At 46.2% G+C, this 19,064-nt stretch overlaps 1 protein-coding gene and 1 long non-coding RNA gene across 3 annotated transcripts in view; one reads left to right on the top strand and one right to left on the bottom strand.

Annotated features, from left to right (window-relative positions):
- Positions 1 to 17,136, top strand: part of LOC144158853 (putative phytanoyl-CoA dioxygenase) — a 52,103-nt gene extending 34,967 nt beyond the window's left edge. For both annotated transcript variants that reach the window (XM_077690020.1, XM_077690021.1), the window contains exons 10-11: positions 14,940 to 14,989; positions 16,518 to 17,136. In XM_077690020.1, coding sequence (XP_077546146.1) covers positions 14,940 to 14,989; positions 16,518 to 16,527 — 60 coding nt within the window. In that variant the 3' untranslated portion in view covers positions 16,528 to 17,136. The remainder of the gene's footprint in view (positions 1 to 14,939; positions 14,990 to 16,517) is intronic.
- On the bottom strand, positions 4,359 to 7,661 carry LOC144157824 (uncharacterized). Its single transcript, XR_013319882.1, has 3 exons — positions 7,165 to 7,661; positions 5,490 to 6,127; positions 4,359 to 4,831 (listed from the first exon to the last, which is right to left on the bottom strand). It is a non-coding gene; the product is annotated as an uncharacterized LOC144157824 (long non-coding RNA).
- Positions 17,137 to 19,064: the final 1,928 nt, after the last annotated feature.

A 19,064-nucleotide genomic window follows, 5' to 3' on the forward strand; every position in this document is an offset into this window, starting at 1 on the left:
GTAAACGAACACTGAGCTCTATGATGAATGCCGGATTTGCTTGACGCATGCACCTTGGTATAGGTATACAGCTTTGCTGTGAAATTGCTCACTGAACGCCAAGCAGCAGGTACCGATTCGCGCCGTACACACCAAAAATTCCCTCGCACTTCCCCGAGGGGGAGAGTGTGTAAGTGCGAATGCACGAGTTGAATTTGCGCGGTTCGGTAATGTTCGCATAAGAGAGATCACACACACACAGACACAACTACAAAGAAAGAAAGATGCATTTATTCACAGACACCTATTTGTGTTGTCGTTGTACTTGATTGCTAGAGCGGATCTCAGCTTTGAAATTTCGTGTCAGTACTCCTTTAAGCGGGTGCATTAGCCCTTCTCACGCCCGATTCCTGGCCAATCCCCCACGTGGGTATGTGCCATGCACAGACACCTATTTGTGTTGTCGTTGTACTTGATTGCTAGAGCGGATCTCAGCTTTGAAATTTCGTGTCAGTACTCCTTTAAGCGGGTGCATTAGCCCTTCTCACGCCCGATTCCTGGCCAATCCCCCACGTGGGTATGTGCCATGCACAGACACCTATTTGTGTTGTCGTTGTACTTGATTGCTAGAGCGGATCTCAGCTTTGAAATTTTGTGTCAGTACTCCTTTAAGCGGGTGCATTAGCCCTTCTCACGCCCGATTCCTGGCCAATCCCCCACGTGGGTATGTGCCAAGTAAGTGGGAATGCACGGGTGATGCAAAATAATTCTTCTTGGCCAATCGCCCTAAGTGGGTATGTGCTAAAGAAATTAGGAACTCTTCTTGGCCAATCGCCCTAAGTGGGTATCTGGTGCGGATGGACGGACGGCGGTGGACGCGTGATTCAGGGTCGCTTAAGAAGTGCATTCGCACTTAATAACAAACATAGAGGCCTATGGAGTGCACACCCGAGAATTGCCGAGGGTAGTCTCCAAAAGTGGCGCGTACCTTCAGAGTCGCACCTACTCGCAGTGTGGGATTGGCGAACCAAGGAATCCCTCACAAGAAAGCTTCGCGTTCAACCATCTTCTTATTTAGGCGGAGAGGTGCAAGGTTTTCTTTACGTGGCAATCGTGAGCTCGCAGGAATCCTTGTGAAACATCTATGTCAGTGCCTCTCTCACGCTTTCTACTGCTCACTCTCTAAAAGCAGAGCGTCGTTTTCGGCTTACCCCAAGTGTAAACTTTAAAAAGCAAAGCTTTCTACCTCTACCAGCCAACTGATCTTTCGAGGCGTGCGGGACAAGAAACTCCCAACGCGGCTCAGGAGGCGCAGGGCGCTTTTGGCTCAGAAAGCACAGCGTAGATGGCGCGGCGATATGGCGCTATTACCCAGCACTCCCTGCGCTCACCCCGGCGGTTGCGTCGGCGGGACCTTCCTTCCGCTTTGTCCTCTTCTTTAGCGATGGCGCTGGGCCTGTTTTGACGCTGCTTCGCGTCCATTGCGCGCTTACTTCCCACGGCTTGATTAACTTGTTCGACAGCATCTTTTCACAATCTTTAGACTGGAGTTGTTCGCTGCGAATCCCGGATTGCACACCCATTTTTATGACCGAATTTTTTAGCAATAGCTCTAGCTCTATGCAAAGTACCGCAGCATGTTTCAAAAATCATCATATTATCTGATTCGATGGCAGTTGTATCGGCGTTAACTTCCTCTTCGGACTCTCCATTGTACCGCACACTATTATTTTTTGTTGGCCTTCCCTCGCCTAATAAAGGACTACAACAACAACAACAACATCCCAGGCACGTGAAGGGTCCCTGGCCACACGGACATCAGGGGCAACGAGCAAGCGGACCATTTAGCTAATCTCACCGTCACCGCTCCCATTCAATTCGGAATTCCTAATCTGGCTCTATTTGCATCTGCGAGACTAAGACCATATTGGCATTTAGACGCCACCCGTTCCGATTCACTCTTATCATTTGAAGAGTTCCAACATTTAAAGTACGGGTGGAATGTTCATTTTTGTGGCTCTCGGCAATGCGAGGTGACCTTCACCGAGCTGCGCTGCAGGGTACCGAGGCTTAATTTCTATCTGTTCAGATCAGAACTTTCACCTACAGAACTATGTGTGCGGTGCCAGGTCCCCGAAACAATCGACCATTTTTTCCTCGACTGTCGCCGTTTCTCAACAGCTAGACAACTGTTTTTGAAGGAGCCGATTGAGAGGTTGGGGTTGACTTTATCGATAACACTTATATTATCTATTGGCGCATCAAAGCTGGGGTTTGCAAGAAGGGATATATATAATTGCATTCAAAATTTTCTTTCTGCCTCAGGTCGTTTGAATTGCTAAGCGGTGCTGATTAATGGGTAATTCGGGTTTCATTAACAACTAAGTTTTCTTTTACAGCCTCTTTCCGGAAATAAGTATATTGAAGTCCCCACGTTTTTAACCGATTTAGCCCTGGCCAATCCCCCCTTGTGGGTACGTGCCAAAAAATTTGAGGACATCATCATCATCATCATCAGCACCTCCTGGATAACCCGGACCCGACGGAATTCAGTGGTCATACGACAAAGATGCCTTAAGGGTTGGTTTGTAGGGCGGGAAAACAAAATGTAGAGACCACTTACAGACATCTGGCCGCTAGAAAAACGCCACCTTTTGCGCGCGGCTTGTCACGAATGGGGCTGCGTTTTCTAAATTGCTGAATACGGATTCGGTCGTGTTTTAACAGGTATTACAAAAGACGAATGGAGCGACTAGTATTGATAAATAGTGATTATAAAAGTTCCGTTAGCTTTCTCGTTATTCTTAAACTTACAAAACAATTAGTTTAAATCGGTAAAAATGGGAATCAATAAGCTCACATGCCGGGTTGTTTCGGTGTTTGCGCTTGTGTCGCGCGGTGGTGTAGCCCCAAGCTAGCACATCAGGATCCGCTGTCTCACCCTTCGAAGGACGCTTCTGACCGTTTTATTTCTGCAAAGGCACGGCCAAGCTAAAACGGGGGAGTCCGCCGTTCTAGCCCGGCCGTGGCCGACGCTGCGGTGTTCGGGACGGCGCCCCCGGGAATCCCGGGTACACTCTAAGCTGGGTAACCCTTAATAGAGGTATACATTTTCGAATTTTTGTAACCTATAATTTATAAGGTACAAATGTAACCTATATCTTCGTAACCTTTATATACGTATACACGTAAGGGTTACGCAGTTATGGGTTACTTTGCAGCTTTCAGCATGTATACCTTTATATAAGTTACATCTACCGCCGTCCAAGGCCACACAAATTGGAAGGTGCGATGTTGCGCGCCAGGCGCGCTTTCGCCGGCGCCGCTGTGGCGGCACTCCGAAGGCGCCTTTCCCGCGTGGTGAACAAACATTGCGTTAGTGGAAGATATGTGCGACCATGCTGTCCATTGCGCCGTCTAAACTTTTGCGTCGGGTGTCTTTTCTTCGTCCCTTGAATAAACTGCCGGCCACGCGGCTGGGGCTAAAAGAGAAGTTACTTTTATCATTCCTAAAACAGCAGTGCCAAAAAGCTTGAAAATGTTCTCTTAATATATATGCATTGCATTACCTGTTCGATAATTGTTACCCAGGTTGTCACCCAAAAATCTTCGTGAGTATTGGCGACGCTTAAGTCTTATAAACAGGCATAACTAAATTTGATGTTTGCATCAGCTTTGTGGCGTTTAAGAAACCAGTATCAAACATGCATGATAGGTCTTTTGCTAAATTGAGCTTTAGTTAAACAACATTAGGCTTTAGTGAAACCAAGCTTGAGTGGAAACATGCACTTGATAGCATACTTCAAAAGGACGCCAAAGTTATGATAACATAGCCTTAAGCCAAAAATTATTGTCTGACAACCAAGGCCATGCTTATCAAAAGAGAATTGCAGTACATGCACACATATTTGCGCATTTAACAGGAGCACATTTCCAGAAGTTTGGCATCGGTAGTTTTGAACATTCACATTTATTATTATGAAACACCTGTGGGCTATTTATTAAAAAGCAAAGCTGCGAACCACCCCAACGTTATTATCGTTCCTTAATGAGTATTAGACGAGTGCGGATTCCTGGGCGAATTGGTGTTTCCTATATTGCTTTAGACTTCCAGGTAAAAATCGGTTTATTCATATATCCTTATTAAACCTATTTAATAAATGTTGCGTGAACAGGTTCACAAACATGGCCAAATATACAAATTTTTTACCTCAATATTTGCACGGATGTATGCAAAGCATTCCGAATTGTTTGGATACTGCCATTGAACAATTTCAGACGAATTCGAGTTTAAGGTACATTGATAAGATGGTTCTCAGGGGTGCACTTTCCCAGTACAGCGTTGTTGTCGTGGTTCCCCACAGAAAAAACGCAGAATGTGGGAAAGTAGAAAGAACATTTATTACAAATTCACTTTTTCATACAAAGCAGTGTTTATGGCTATGTTCCCTACATTCTCCGTTTCACTCAGTCTAATATTACACTTGGAATTCACTCGTCTTTACGAATCCATCTTTACACTTCCCTCTTAGGTTCCTCTTTACAGTTCCACCTGAATTGTGATTGCCACGCCAAGTTATCTTTTTTTATGCAGCACTAACAAGTTTCTAGGCCGATTGCAATCTGTCTTTTGGACAAACTTTAAATGGTATCTATAGTTTCCTGCATGAAAAAAGGCGCTTGGAAAAATTCAGAGATAAGCTTCGCAATTTACGTAGTACACAAGCAGGCACAAAATCAGGGCACGCTGAAGATTTCCCGAGGTCATCTGAATAACTTATTCCCTGCTGCGGCAGATGGAGGCATATATGTGAGGGGCCGTCACTTGGATTTCCCCATCTTGAAGAGCCATCTACAGAAAATTTCAGAAAAAGAACAAAATCCAGTGCAACCATAAGCCCCTCACACCAAACCACAGGCATGTGAAGTACGAAAAATATATTGCACGGAAATGAAGACGGAGACCAGAGAATGAAATGAAAGGCCACACCAGAGGAGTGATTTACGGCCTTTCCTAATAATTTCACAGTAATCGTTACACAGAGTAATTTGGCCGCATTGTTCAGAACAACGCGAAGCCACTATAGTCATACCGGCCAACCTTCCCGAATTTTAATCATGCCGTGTTCCAGTTTATCTCGCGAAATGTTTCTGCATGCTCCCCCAGAACAGGCAGAAACTTTGGGCTACGAGATAAACTGACATACATTTGCAAAAGAGAAAACAAAAACGTTTCCGCGCCTTCATGTGGAATCACTCGTACACGCAACAGAGCGAACGTCGCACTAAACCCAGGAAACGTGCTTTCACCATGCTGACGCCACCTGCGTCACATTTTTGGCTGTACTTAAACATCCTCCTCCGCCTCCCCCCCCCCCCCCCCCTTGTACTGGCAGTTTCATTTTGAACAAGGATCCCACGTGGAAGCCGAAACGTTTTTCATTTTAAGTAAAGTGTTCTTATCGGTGGTTTCTTCCTCGGCTATCAGTAAAAAGGAATCGCCAACTTACATTTTTTCTTCGTCCAGATGTGTTGTGGGAGAGGATACATCTAGAACTTGCACCGGTCTTCAAGTGGCATTCCCAGGAGGTCTGTACCTGTAATGACTCGAAGGGTTATTTGGGTTAAAATGCAATAGGCTTTAGAGCTGGGCAGTTGGTATACATTCATAATGAAAGAACACCTCAAACTTGACAAGACGAAGAAAAGAACACAGCACAAGCACTCACTAACAACTGGAGATTTCTTACAGAGCTATTTTAGAAAAAGAGTTCTTGTTGGCTCTGCAAAACCACGCATCCTATAGAATAGCTAGAGTTGCTGAAAAACTACAAAGCTCCATACTGAGGAAATCGTTATGTGAATTCATAACATTCACGTAGTAACGAACTGAAAGACAGAGTCACTAAACATGAGGCAAAATAAGATACGAAATATAACATCATAACACTTGAAGAAAGGCCTCGCATTTTTACAAGTGAATCATACTTTTGTCTGTGCAGGCCTGGGTGCCATCTTTACAAAGAATATTTGAATGAATGTGTTTTAGTTATTGCATTTTCATACCGTTGTTTCCTCTGAAATCAGACTTCAGTTCAACTTGTGTCATACGCAGGGGAGTCCTAGTTGTCAGCTCAAGGAACACTGCCTGTAAGAAAAAACAGTAGTGCTGATAAGTCATAGCATAGGTAGCCAGATGCAACCCCACTTTTTGAACAGCCAGGATCCGATGAGGGTGCAGAACCCATTTTTACACCTGCACCTGTCTCTGTGTAATTCGTCACAATTTCTGTATCATCAAAAAACAATCAAGCAGCCTGCATGCTGGCTCATACATACCACCATTCTGTAAAGTCGCTTTACTGCGCTACACTAGGATCACGCGAGACAATCATTTGCCCTGCAATACCGCGCGAATAAATAAACGACTGATTTGCGCGAATGAGAATAATAAACCACTTAACATGGTGGAAATGGCCCGCTGTCTCAAAATGACTAACACCAAATTTACCCACTCAAGGAAAAGAATGAAAAAAATGAGGACTGTTGTACATACGAAAACTTTTATTGTGCCGTAAGGCAAACTTTCACAAAAAAGAGGCTTGTGCTGGACAAAAGTGAGTTTAGAAATTTCGGGCAGCATTTAGTTGACTACTTTTCTGCAGCACACACCTTGTGTTTATCCGGATATATTACTACAAGACCAATAAAATGAACACCATTCCGAATATATGCAGCGAGAAAAATAAACATTTTCCGACGACTGAAACAAAATGATAATACCCAGAGAATAGCGCGATAATATAAGACTTTAATGGGAAAAAATTCAATTATTCAAACAGAGCTACCTGGCAATTACATGGTCCAATAACTCGTCAAGTGCGCCCGATGCAGCGAACAGCGTAAACAAAACGCTCAACACATGACGAAGGCGCGCAAACAGAGCAGAAAGCAGGTCACGGGCGCCGTTATCTGTGCTTTCCCGATCGTCCGCTCTAGTCTTATGCAACGAACGCAAGCCTGTGATTTCATTCAATTGCCGTCGCGGACAACAGAAAACGTCCAGCGAAGCAACCAGTCAGGTAACGAAAATCCCTCTCGAATGCTGCAATTTCAAATTGAAAAGCCCCCAGCGAAAAGATACATCCAATGAAAACACCGAAACCGTCACGGGAATATACTCACCGAGTTCGCTTTCACTGGCGCCGGGGCATTGGTCCAACATGCGAACTTGATGCTGGTCGTAGAAGAACGGTCCGTGAAGCGCTGCCAGTCACAAATGGGCTCGCCGCAGCCTCCGCGACTCACGCCGACAAATAAGTCTTGTTACAGCAATCCTCGCTTCATCGTAGGGGTATCACAGCGGTTAAAAGGCTCGAGTGGCGCGAAAACGCGGCCACCGGGCCTGCCGGCGCCGCCATTACTCTATATCCCGTCATGCAACGGAGAAATCAACGGCCGCCGGGAGAGAAGGCGCGACGAGCATCTCTTAGAGGTTACAGGGCGTTTTATAGGTTACAACGTAGAGGTTACATGTCAGATTTTGTTGATGTAACCTATAAATCATTATTGTAACCTATAAATCGCTTTTAACCTCACGCTTGTAACCCTTAGAACGGACTGGGATAAAGAAAACATCAAAATGAATCCATTGTAACCTTTATTTTATAGGTTACTTCCGTTTAGAAGTTACATTATCGGTTACCCGGATTAGAGTGTAACGGCTGGCAGAATGTCTGGTTTCACTTTTGCTAGAGCCACGTGTGTGAATTCCAGTGACTTCATCTGTGGAATCTTTGTAGGTGTCGTTCATAGCTTTGCTTTCCAACCACCTTCACAGCGTGGGTTGGAGTCATATTTTTTTGTCAGTAAAACCATTTTTCTGTATGGAATTTTTCACTTGCGGTTGACTTCACCAGTTTAGCATCTGACCACAGTCGGTAAATGGGAAGTTAGACTTTATGATTATTGGCCAGGTAGGCTTATCGCAAGAATTTGGGAAGACTTCTCAAGCTGCTTACGCGCCGGTATTTTAAAATTAAGATGGCTACATTTTCTTTCCAACTATCACATCTTCCAAGTCTATAGTTAAGTCGGTCGTAATAGGGTGACCACCCGTTCTGGTGTCGTTTTTATTAAAATGTAAATGTCTCTTTGCGTGTAATCTTGATGTCGTAGCAGTTGCGGTGGAGCCGTTTAGTTTTCGCTCTAGCTAGATTGAACACCTGCCTGGGCTCGCGATGCGATATTTTTGGTTCCTTTGCATCCTCGTCTGAGGCGTGTATTTGTGGGCTGCCACAGCGCAGTGCTTCCGCTGGGGTGGCCGCTTCAGAGTCTGTCGCACTAGAAATAGCTGAGACAACACAAAAGTGGCAAGTGATGCGATGGTGTCCTCTTGTTAGAATTTTTTATTTATTTATTTACAAATACTGCAGGCCCTATTCGGGCCCAAGCAGGAGTGGGTACATACATAGTACACATACATTAATTGCAACTACCGCTAACATATATTTGATTAGAAAAAAAAAATCGTCTTTATACTGTTCCAAATGCGCCTTTTTTATTCTGTTGCCGAGACGTATGAGGCCAATCGCGCTGTTATGCACTACCCGAACTTACGCTGATATTATACACGTGCTCTGTTAATTTTGCAATAAGCGGGCTAGAATTACTCCCGGTACCCCCGATTGGGCGACGATGCCTCCTCATGAACATCGTCATAATCATTTTTTCTGGCGTTACTTCTTGTTTTCTCCACTATGACTCAGAAAGCTGGCCAATCGCCGTTGCCAGCCATACATATACGCTATTAACGTAAACGTATTTGGCTCGCTTTATGAATAACATGCTCACATTACTTCTGCACACCTGCATACATGCCTCCGCCGAAGTGTCTAATTCTGTGCTGCAGCGCAATCATAGGTTCAAGTTAATTTCGCTGGAATAAAAAATTTTCTATTGTGTATATGATGCGTGCTCCAGCCGCATCTTTTAGGCTGGGGTTTGAATGGCATACCGAATTCAATGAGTTTTTCTTTCTTTACCTTGATTATTTTCAAACTATCGGCCTTTTGAACCATTGCTCGGTCATGCCTATGCCGAATGTATTGCTCTCGCAATAAAGGTTTTTGTGAATGTCAGGGAGGATATTTTTATACGGAGATATTAACCTGTTTACACTAATTTAGAGTTACAAAAAAGATAAATTTTCTGCAGTGCTCTTTAGTAAAGTCTCTTCGTAGTTCGTTGAAGCGAACTATCTACCGTCAAAGTCAAACCAATTGTGTGAATGGCAGGTTCATGCTTTTAGTGTTTCAATGAACTTGCACTTCAGTAAAGCGCTACTTGAACGAGTCTTATCCCCTGGTAAGTGGCACTGCCAGACGTTCAGTAAGAGACGTTCCCAAATATTTGGTAAAAGAGGCTGACTGCTGTGGCAAAAAGTACCACTGCTTCAAAAGATGTAAAATCTGTTTAAAGACTAAAAAAGTAAGGCAGGTCTTATTGTTGTGTCATTTCAGGGGATCATCAGGACCGACCGTTGCCATTACTGATATTTTTATTGCGAAAGCACGTATGGCCTACCTGCTTGTCCCGATTATGCGGGTGGTGTTAAGTTTGCATAGGTAGTATTCGTTAAAAAGTTTATCTGTCAATTTCTTCAATTGGCAACACTGGAAACGGCCACAGACATGGCCGATGCGCCACAAGCATGGCGCGGCCTGGGCCACTGCTCCCGCACGCCGAAGAAAAAAAAAAACACCCGCGTGCGTCGTCTGCTCCGTTTCAACCCGGTTCTCAATCGTGGGGTCAACAGAGATGTTATTAATCGCACTCACATTGGACTCGAGGCAATACTTTGCGTTCGGTGAAATAGAGTGCAGCACGGTCATGTGCTTAGCACAGGCTAGTACCACCATCCCCCGGAGCCGGATGTAACCAGTGACGGTGCACTCACACGGTTGCCTGCATGCGCGCTTCGCCAGTGAATACAAGCAATATAACGGTAATGCACTTGCGGGAAGGTTGGTGCACCCTAAAGGGGGCGATGCGGTTACGCAACTGCCCGAGGTTACGTCTGAAGTCACGTATGCAGGGCTGTTGTCTTCAACCGGTACCTGGAGCTCGACGTACAATTAATATGAAATTGCTTACAAGGTCGATAGGTGACCTTTAATGTTAGTAAACGCTAAGCCTAAGCATATAATTTTAGACTTGACGCCACACTTTGAGGCCTGATGTCGTCAACGTGCAACCACTGGGAAAAGATGTCGTAAACAAGCTACAACTTTTTTAACATGGTCCACTACAAGATAGTTGAACGTTTTATAGATGCCCTTTCCCAGTGTCAACCAAGGAATATCGCTGGACAGTACCTTACATTTCTCGTAATATAAATGTTGTCGAACATCCGACTGAAAGTAACCAGAAATTTGTGGGTTTGTACAACAAGGGTACCCACTTCGTATTTCGTGGCTACCCTCAGCGAGGAGTGCATTAGGTACAGTGAACCATTTTTCTAATCAGAGGTGGTTGATGCCCTTAAACCGCCAAACAAGGCGTTTGGGTAACGTTTTGTGTACAGGTACAACGCAAAGAAAATTGAAACCGAGGCAATTACGATGTGCTAGGCGACGTAAGACTCATTGTACATGGAGCTGCGGCCACGGGGTGATGGCGTCCAACCTCAAGGCGATACTTTAAGCATAATGTCGGGCCCACCCTCTCCCTAAGCCGAACCCTTACAACTCTCCCGAGCTGTGGAGGAGTGTCCCGCCCAGCTCATGCCTACCCGACCAGCTTCGGCTGGTTGAGCGGGCTGTAGCGGCTGGCACGGCATATGGGGTCCTGGACTGAGCATTTCACACCCTGAAGGGTCCACGAAACGTTTTCCCACAATAAAGATGTTTATCCTCCTACTCTCGGGCCCGCACATACCTACTTTGTTCCCTGCCATTATTGCACATCAATCGTTGCGGAAGAGATATATAAACTGGAAATAACGAGAACCCGAGTAATAAAGTGTCCTATTCATGCCCCCGTGTCGGTGTTCCGTGCACGCGCCGTGGCCTGCAGCAGGTAGTGTATTTACGTGCTATGCTCAAGAGCGACCTTATCTCGTCGATTTCACTACCGGGTACTCAGTATCGTGGATGAAAGCATATTCACTTCAAGCTGCAGGTACCAGGTTATGTCTTGTTACTTTTAAACGTTTTGTTGGTCTTATGGTTGTTAGATGTGACGCATCTCTTGCTCTGGGGTATGTCCCTCCGGCGTCGTCGGCGTCCGCACACCACCTGCGCATAGGGAACTCTCCCCCGTTCTTCTCTCCGACAGCTGGCGCAACACTCTCACTCTGTCTCATTATCATAAAGAACAACAGCTGCGCGCGCGCGCTTCGCTCCGTTTGCGTCTGCTCCGGCGCGCAAGTGCGCGCATACGCGACTCTGTTCACAACACGTTTCACCCGATTTAGAGAATCAACCCAACGGAAACGCCAATCGAACCCCCCTATGCGTCGCATCACATCAGGGTTCCCCTCGCGGGAAGATGGGCGTAATTTTTTGCCTATATGACAATGGTTGCGGTTATTCATGCCCGCGCAGAGATACTTCCGAGAATAAGGCGGTGCTCCGAAGTCAGAAAACACTTTTTGAGATTTGTGCATCTAGACGGTGGTTTTGTTGTGGCTGCCTATTTATGCTGGGAAACGACGTCGGCGCCTCTGGTGACCAGGGAGGTTCGGATCTACCGGTCTGAGCCTATCAGCGCGCCTCCCCACCACTTACTGCAGAAAATTGTAGTGAAAGTCATCTTGATGCATCTCCATATTACATAAGAGTGCTTTCAGGAGCTCCTGATGCTTTGACGTCTAGTGAGGGATAGAAAGGCGGGTGGATGACGTTTAGTCGCCAGGTGTGTTTTTGGAGGCGTGAGCAGAACTTTGGCGTAGAAAAGTTTTTTAGATATGGGACGGTGCATGCTTCCTACTTTAAATGACACCGTGCTGTCTTTGGCAGATTTGGTACCAGGGTATCGAACCGGGCTTGCTCCAGCTCGGGTAGGAAGCCTTAGATTTTTATTGTGGGTAGCCTCGTTAATCTCCAGGCCTGTGTCCGCCGGAGTTTATAGTAGTTCTATGGCTATGGTGGTAGGTGCAGTTGTCCATTTTTATGGCCTGTGGCGGTAATAGGCTCGTTAAAACATTTTGAATGTCGAATAGTGGTAAGCTGTACATGGTGGAGAAATTCTGACGTTGCAGCTGAATGGGTGATGTAGTAATCTTTGCAGCGCATTGATTGTCATTCAACATCAGGAGTGTGAATGTAAAAATTGGGGTGGGCTTGGCGACGCTACGGCCAAAATTATTTTAGTAAATTGACCTTGAGTTTCTCCCAATTACTGTCGTCATCACTGGCGAATAAACCTCAGCGCGAATGTCGCATGGCCTATCTTTAATGTTAACTTGAGGTGACCTCAAATTTGCCCCTAACGTCGTTCGAAGCAGACTGATGATTCATTGTAGGGTTTAACGCGCCTACGCAACAGATGCGATAAGGCGAGCCGTAGTGGAGGGCTCCGGGTTAATTTTGACCACCGTGGAATCTTTAACGTGGGCAGAAATCTCTAGCACACGGGAGTTTTTGCTCTTCGCCCTCACCAGAAAAGGAGCCGCGGCGGCCGGGAAACGAACCCGCGGCCTCGTGCTCAGCAGCACAACGACTTAGCCACTGACCCACCGCGGCGAATCAGGGGCTAAGCAACGTAAAGGTCAATTTTGTCATGCTGCCCGTACCGGTTGCCAACGTTAGGCCTCAAAGCCTGATGTTAGGGCTAAGGAGGGTATTGAAATAGCCGGCTTGTACAAGAAGCCACCGTACGCTGTTGTTCACAGCCATAAAGAATTGCGAAATCGGCCATGGGCTTCTGATATCCTATGTCAGTGCCACTGGCCACACTACCTTAATAAGGCCATCAGAGCCAAAGGGAGTTTCTTTAACATGTGTAGGCCCATTTCGATCCTACGCAATCCGGTTCCAGAACTACCCATCATTCCCATCGAAGTGCAAGCGCCGCCTCGGAGTTTACGTTCACACTAGCGCCAATTTCCCTCCCCTCTAGCTATTACTGCATGAAAGGAACTCTATGGTGTTCGAGACAACAAACAAGAATCACTCGCACTTGCTCAGTGTCTTCCTCGAAAAAGTTGTGCACCAAACAACCAGGCTAATATACAGGATAGCTGGTCGCAACCACGGAATGAAAGAAGCCAACCTCCTACGCCTCGTGCAGGCCTTTGTAATAAGTCGGGTGACGTACGCCACTCCGTACCTCCGGCTACAGCGGGCAGAGGCAATTAAAATAGACGCTCTCCTCCGCAGAGCCTACAAGCGAGCCATCGGTCTCCCACTAAACACGTCCACCGAGCGATTTGAGGCCCTGGGCCTACAAATAGTCTGGACGAAGTGATCGAGGCTCAACGGCTAGGGCAACTCGTACGGCTGACCTACAGCACACCGGGGCGCCACATACTCGACTCGCTGGGTGTAGCTCACCCCCACAGTGCGCCTACTAGTGTCGCGATCCCGTCAACAATACATGAAAATATTCAGGTCTCTCCGCTCCCGCGTAATATGCATCCTACACATAACAGGGGGCGGCGAGAGGCCAGAGCCCGTGCCCTGCAAAGACGCTTTGCGAAAGTCGAGAACGTTGCTTATGCGGACGCGGCTGATTACGCTGGTCGCGAGGCAATGGCCATAGCGGTGGTCAACAATCAGGGCAACACCATCGCCTCCTGCTCTATCCGAGCGAGAGACTCGGTGGTTGGAGAAGAGGTAGCCATTGCTTTAGCCATGGTTGCCTCCACAAAAATCAAGACAATCATCAGCGACTCTAAATCAGCAATTCTAAATTTCTCACGAGGACACATATCAAGGGAGGCGTCCGCAATCCTCATTTCTCGTCTCCACCTCGAAAACCGGACAGGCAAGATCAACTTAATTTGGACCCCTGCCCACTCCGGCCTTGCAGGGAACGAGTCTGCGCACGAAGCCGCTCGAGGCTTTACCGACCGAGCGGATGGCCCTTCCAATGCGGAACTCGTCCCAATGTCAGGCAGGGACAGGCTGTTATGGTACAGTGATATCATCAGTCATTACCGTTTAGGCCGGGCCCGCTTCCCACCCGCGCACCCATCCCTCAGTAAACGGCATTCGGTGGTCTGGCGACTGCTACAGACCCACTCGTACCCAAATCCCCTAGTGTATAGCTATTGCTACCCAGGGCGCTATTCCCCCCAGTGTCATAGATGTCAGGAACGAGCGGACCTGGCGCACATGCTATGGCAGTGTCCGCAGGCGATCACAAATGGCCGCACAATCACTAACAGTGAGCAGTGGGAGACCGTGCTGCTCAGCTCCAGCCCGGAAGATCAACTCTGGGCCGACAAGCTGGCTGAGGACGCTGCCAGAGCCCAAGGGCTCACGGCCGACGACTAAGCTACACAGCTGGCAAATTGAATAAAGTTTACTCTCTCTCTCTCTTGAGATACTCAGCTACCCGGAATATCGTAACACATTCGGTACACCTTAACAGCACTCCACTGAGTGGAAATACATTTTTCCAATGCACCAAGATACAGAAGGAGAAAGGCCTAAAAGCACCTGTTAAGTGCTACCGCGATAGCACGATGGGGGTACTGCTCAGCGCTGGAATCGCAATGTAGGCCGCCTTCACCCGATACGCTGTTGTCGGAAAAGCAAAACCGCCTGCCAATTCTGTCAATCTATGGCACTATTCGAGCACTTATGCGACGTTTCCCGCCATAAGACCCCAATTACTTTACTGTATACACGTCGTTGGCTTTGCAGAGTGAGCTAGTGCAACGTTGCATCCTAAACTTTATTGTACCACCAAATAAAGGTGCAAGTACCTAAAATCCTGTTATTTTCTTTCAGAGCATCTTCAAGCTATGGATTCGCCAAGTTCGAGGAAAGAAAGTGAACCTGTAAGGCACGACAATGGAGACGACGTTCTGTGCGAGAACACCGCTTCAAAAATAATGGAATTTGCGTTTGGAGAAACACTGATGTCGCAACAGATTTTGCAACCAGAGAATTAATGTCTTACATTTGTGATGCATCAAATTACGGCACAGGTCTTGCTTTTCTAGCCACTAAAACCTAAGACGTTTCTTTAAAAGTAACAAAAACTTCTTCCAAGTGTAGTAAATACCTTCGGGCTGAATTTGGCATACCATCAACCTAAGGCATTTCCATTATTGCACAAAGGAAACACCTTTTATAGAGCCTGTATGCACTTTCCGTATACACTTTGGTTGTCTATGTATAAGGTGTTGGGTATGTCGATAGATAGTGGCTGGTCAACCTTCAGCACACTGCATCTTCCGAGACAGCTCAGAGATTGTGCTTTTTTAGCCCACATACTCTAATGCGTTTATTTGTACGAACAGAAAAGAATCGTAAAAATACTCTTGTTTCGGGGGGCAATAAATGTATATGTTAAATTTCTTCCTAATCGTCCTAATATCATAAAAACGCTTTTAGGTGGGGGCTGATGAGCATGAAAGCTTCGTCTCTCCGCGTCAATAATTCAACGAGACCGTGCAGTCTCGCCTTAGCTAACTGTACTTTTGGCGGCAACAAGATTTTCATCCTGCCAGTGAAAGTTTAACAAAAAAATAGTTACACGAGCACTTACGGATTTATGATACGCAAATGGTTCTTCACGTGTTGCGGAACCCAGCAAACCACTAACATCTGTGCGACAGCCCAAAAAGATCCGAAGGTCTATGTCCCAGCAGTATATCTATTAGACATCCGAACAACATGCAATATTTTTATGAATATATTGTATGTTAGGATAATGTTCCTGGTACCTTATATTCGGATGTTTTTCGACAATGTCAAAGACGTTCTCTGCAACTATATTTGTGGGTGATATTCAGACATATTTTGCTGACGTAGTTCAGATATTACTAGTATTTCAGTTTTTTACTTCGTACATGTTTATCACAGTTACATTTACGTTAGCTATATCTGCTATACTTTATTTTCAAACTTCTCGCAGGCGTACTTTTTTAGGGTACTTAGGTGTTTTGTATGTGAATGTGCGAGTTTTGCAATGCATATGAAGGTGGGGTTGGTTCCAGGAAGGTGGGGTTGGTTCCAGGAGCAAAGCCTGCTCTTCTTTTTAGATGCGACGCATCTCATGGTCGGGGCTATGTCCCTCCCTTGTTGTTGTTGTTGCGCCGTCCCCACCCCCACTGCGCATGCTCGGCTTGCTGAACGCCCGGTGGTGTCTTACCCTTTAATGGCTCCTGGAGCGACGCTCCAGGAGCCATTAAAGGGAGACACCACCGGGCGTTCAGCAAGCCAAGCATGCGCAGTAGGATTGTAGACGGCGCGTCAACAACAAGGGAGGGACATAGCCCCGACCATGAGATGCTTCGAATCTAAAAAGGAGAGCAGGCTTTGTTCCTGGAACAAACCCCACCTTCCTTTGACCCTCGCCAGGGCTTCATGACACCTCAGGCTGCGATCTTGGAGTGCGACCCCCTGGAAATGCTCCGTAAGCTTCAGACTTTGGAACGAGAACCCGCTGGCCTACTGTGTAAGGACACTTGGGCTTTCAACCCACGGCCGATCTGGAACGCACCAGAAGCTATAGGGCCCCTGGATTCTGGAGGTGACGGCTATGCTGGCTACAACAAAGATTTAACCATATGATTGTCACTACTAAGACAACCTAAAACTAACTATGATGGCCAATGTGAGGTACCAAATTTAGAAGAAATATATTTCGTGCACGATGACTGAGGACATTTTAGCCCAGCATACAGGTCCCATCCGAACCTGCAAAATATTTTTCTGTATGCATACTAACCGCTTTTGTGATTGAAGTGACAATATATACACGGACGAAGCCATGTCCACAAAATGTGGCAGAAATAAACATGCATCAAACCGGACAGTGTCATTTCCATGGAAGTATACATCAGGCAGCAGAATGGCGAGGTGGGCATAACTAAACTTTCAAAAAGCACATCACTGACAAACACGTCCTGCTGTCCTGTCCGCTTGTCCTGTTAGTCCTAAGATTTTCGGTGAAGTATATGTTGTATAGCAGTAACCATCAAAGTAGTGCAAGAACTTATTACTGCAAAATTTCATTCGAACATAGTCACCCTTAATTTAAACTCTGTTTACGTCACATTTCCAGTGATAACTGCATTCAAACTGGCGAGGTTTGAATTCGACTGTAGTCAGTTTTTTAGGCAGGCTATCATTAAATTATGTGCATTTTGCTCATGTTCTTTCACTGGCCTTTAGGTTTTCAAGCAAACTACGGCCGTGTGACGGAAGGGGGGGGGGGGGGGGGCTGAGGCACTGCTTAAAAAACCGGTGGGAATGAAACCAAAATAATAGGTCACCCCCACTCACTTTGGCTACTACTGCGCCTACTATACCCTGATCCCAAGCAAGCTGAATATCTTTACAATTCAACTTTGCATCGATGCATAGTTAATGCGGCCACATGAGAACACGTACCGCATAATTCCTACAATCCAGTGCAGGGTGGGGCATGAGATTGCATTGGCTTGCACCAGGAACTACATGGGAAAAACAAGTTAACAAATGTATGCCTCAGTAATGCAGCACATGCAAAATGTAACGTCTTGGGTGCTTGGGTGGCATTTAAGCAACAAACATGACTGGCAGACGGGAAAATCAAGACGCAAACAAGATGCAGGCGAAGTAAAACGTGATACACGCGATATGCACTTGATACGGGCTCAAATTTATGGCATGCAACAGGCTTTGTTTGTTGCATAGGTGGAGTGACTTGACTGTATTACATGCTATTCACGATAGGTCTTCCCCAATTGAAAGTTGGCAGTCACTCTTGTTACGAGTTTGGTGTTACGTTTGAACTTCAGTGCTAGACATAAAAGAGACACCAAATTGTGCAAAAACGAGGTTGCTATATTGGCAAGAATGGTGTGCTAAAAACACAAATGTTAGGATGGCAAGTTTGCAAGCTGCTTGTGCTAAAATGCTGTAGGACTGAAACGAGTAACACCGCACTGATTTTGTCATTCTACGGTTTCTTCGCCCAAACATAGTAAATATGTACACACAGGATGCAAAAATTGGAAAGCCACCCATTCGTGTTATTACATCATTGCCGCGCACCGGGTTTCGCAGTTCTGGTGAACACTGGCGCGTTCCAATGTTTTTTTTTTCCTGACTGTACAAAAGTCACCTTCTATGCCGCGAACACAAACAATCCCGAAGACACTTCTAAGGCGTTGTGTCTTTAAGCACGAGTGTGAAACGAGGCCTTCCAAAGAATATGGACAAAACGTCAACACAAATAGGCCACTACGGCAAATCAGCATCGCATCACCAGTAGGAGCAATGGGTCTAGCTGGCGGTGCGCTAGATGTGTACGTTAGGTGGTGTTGCCATTTCTATAGGATGTTCTTCGGTTTATGTCTTTCTTGTCTCAATAAAACTCATTTATATTTCAGCGCTTTGTCCTATCCTCTTCTTTTTATGTCCTCGTCTACGTGGGCTGTTAATCCCTTAAAATTCGCGTCGCCAACAACCGTTTTTGTGGAGGCACGCTTCACAAGAGTTTGAACTTGGTCTGACTGGTACATACCTTCGAGAGGAGGCGGGACCCAATGGAGCGGAAGGGGCTAAACTAACAAAACAAAGCGAAAATGTTATCTACTTATTGCTCCGTCCCGTCTATAACGCTACCGCTTTCTTTCGAAGGCAAGTTTCACACAACGCCAGCAACAAAGTACAACGTATATGCCTTTTCATAGATACACTGGCAATACTAATAAAGCCTGATATTTCACAGGTAATGTTGATGAGATGCACAATACTCACGAGTGGAAGTCGATGAACGAGGTGGCAATAGCGGCAACGGTCGAAACAGTGTTGCATCCGGTGACAACTTCTGTGACCAGCGGTGTAGGAACTCCCCTCCGAAACAGTTAAGCTTACAAGTGCAGTATCAGCTCTCGCCTCAAGTTGCGTAAAAGTGGC

This window comes from Haemaphysalis longicornis, unplaced genomic scaffold (assembly GCF_048455015.1).
Source record: "Haemaphysalis longicornis isolate Haplotype H1 unplaced genomic scaffold, Haemaphysalis longicornis Haplotype H1 scaffold_10, whole genome shotgun sequence".
NCBI classification, from domain to species: Eukaryota; Metazoa; Arthropoda; class Arachnida; order Ixodida; family Ixodidae; genus Haemaphysalis; species Haemaphysalis longicornis.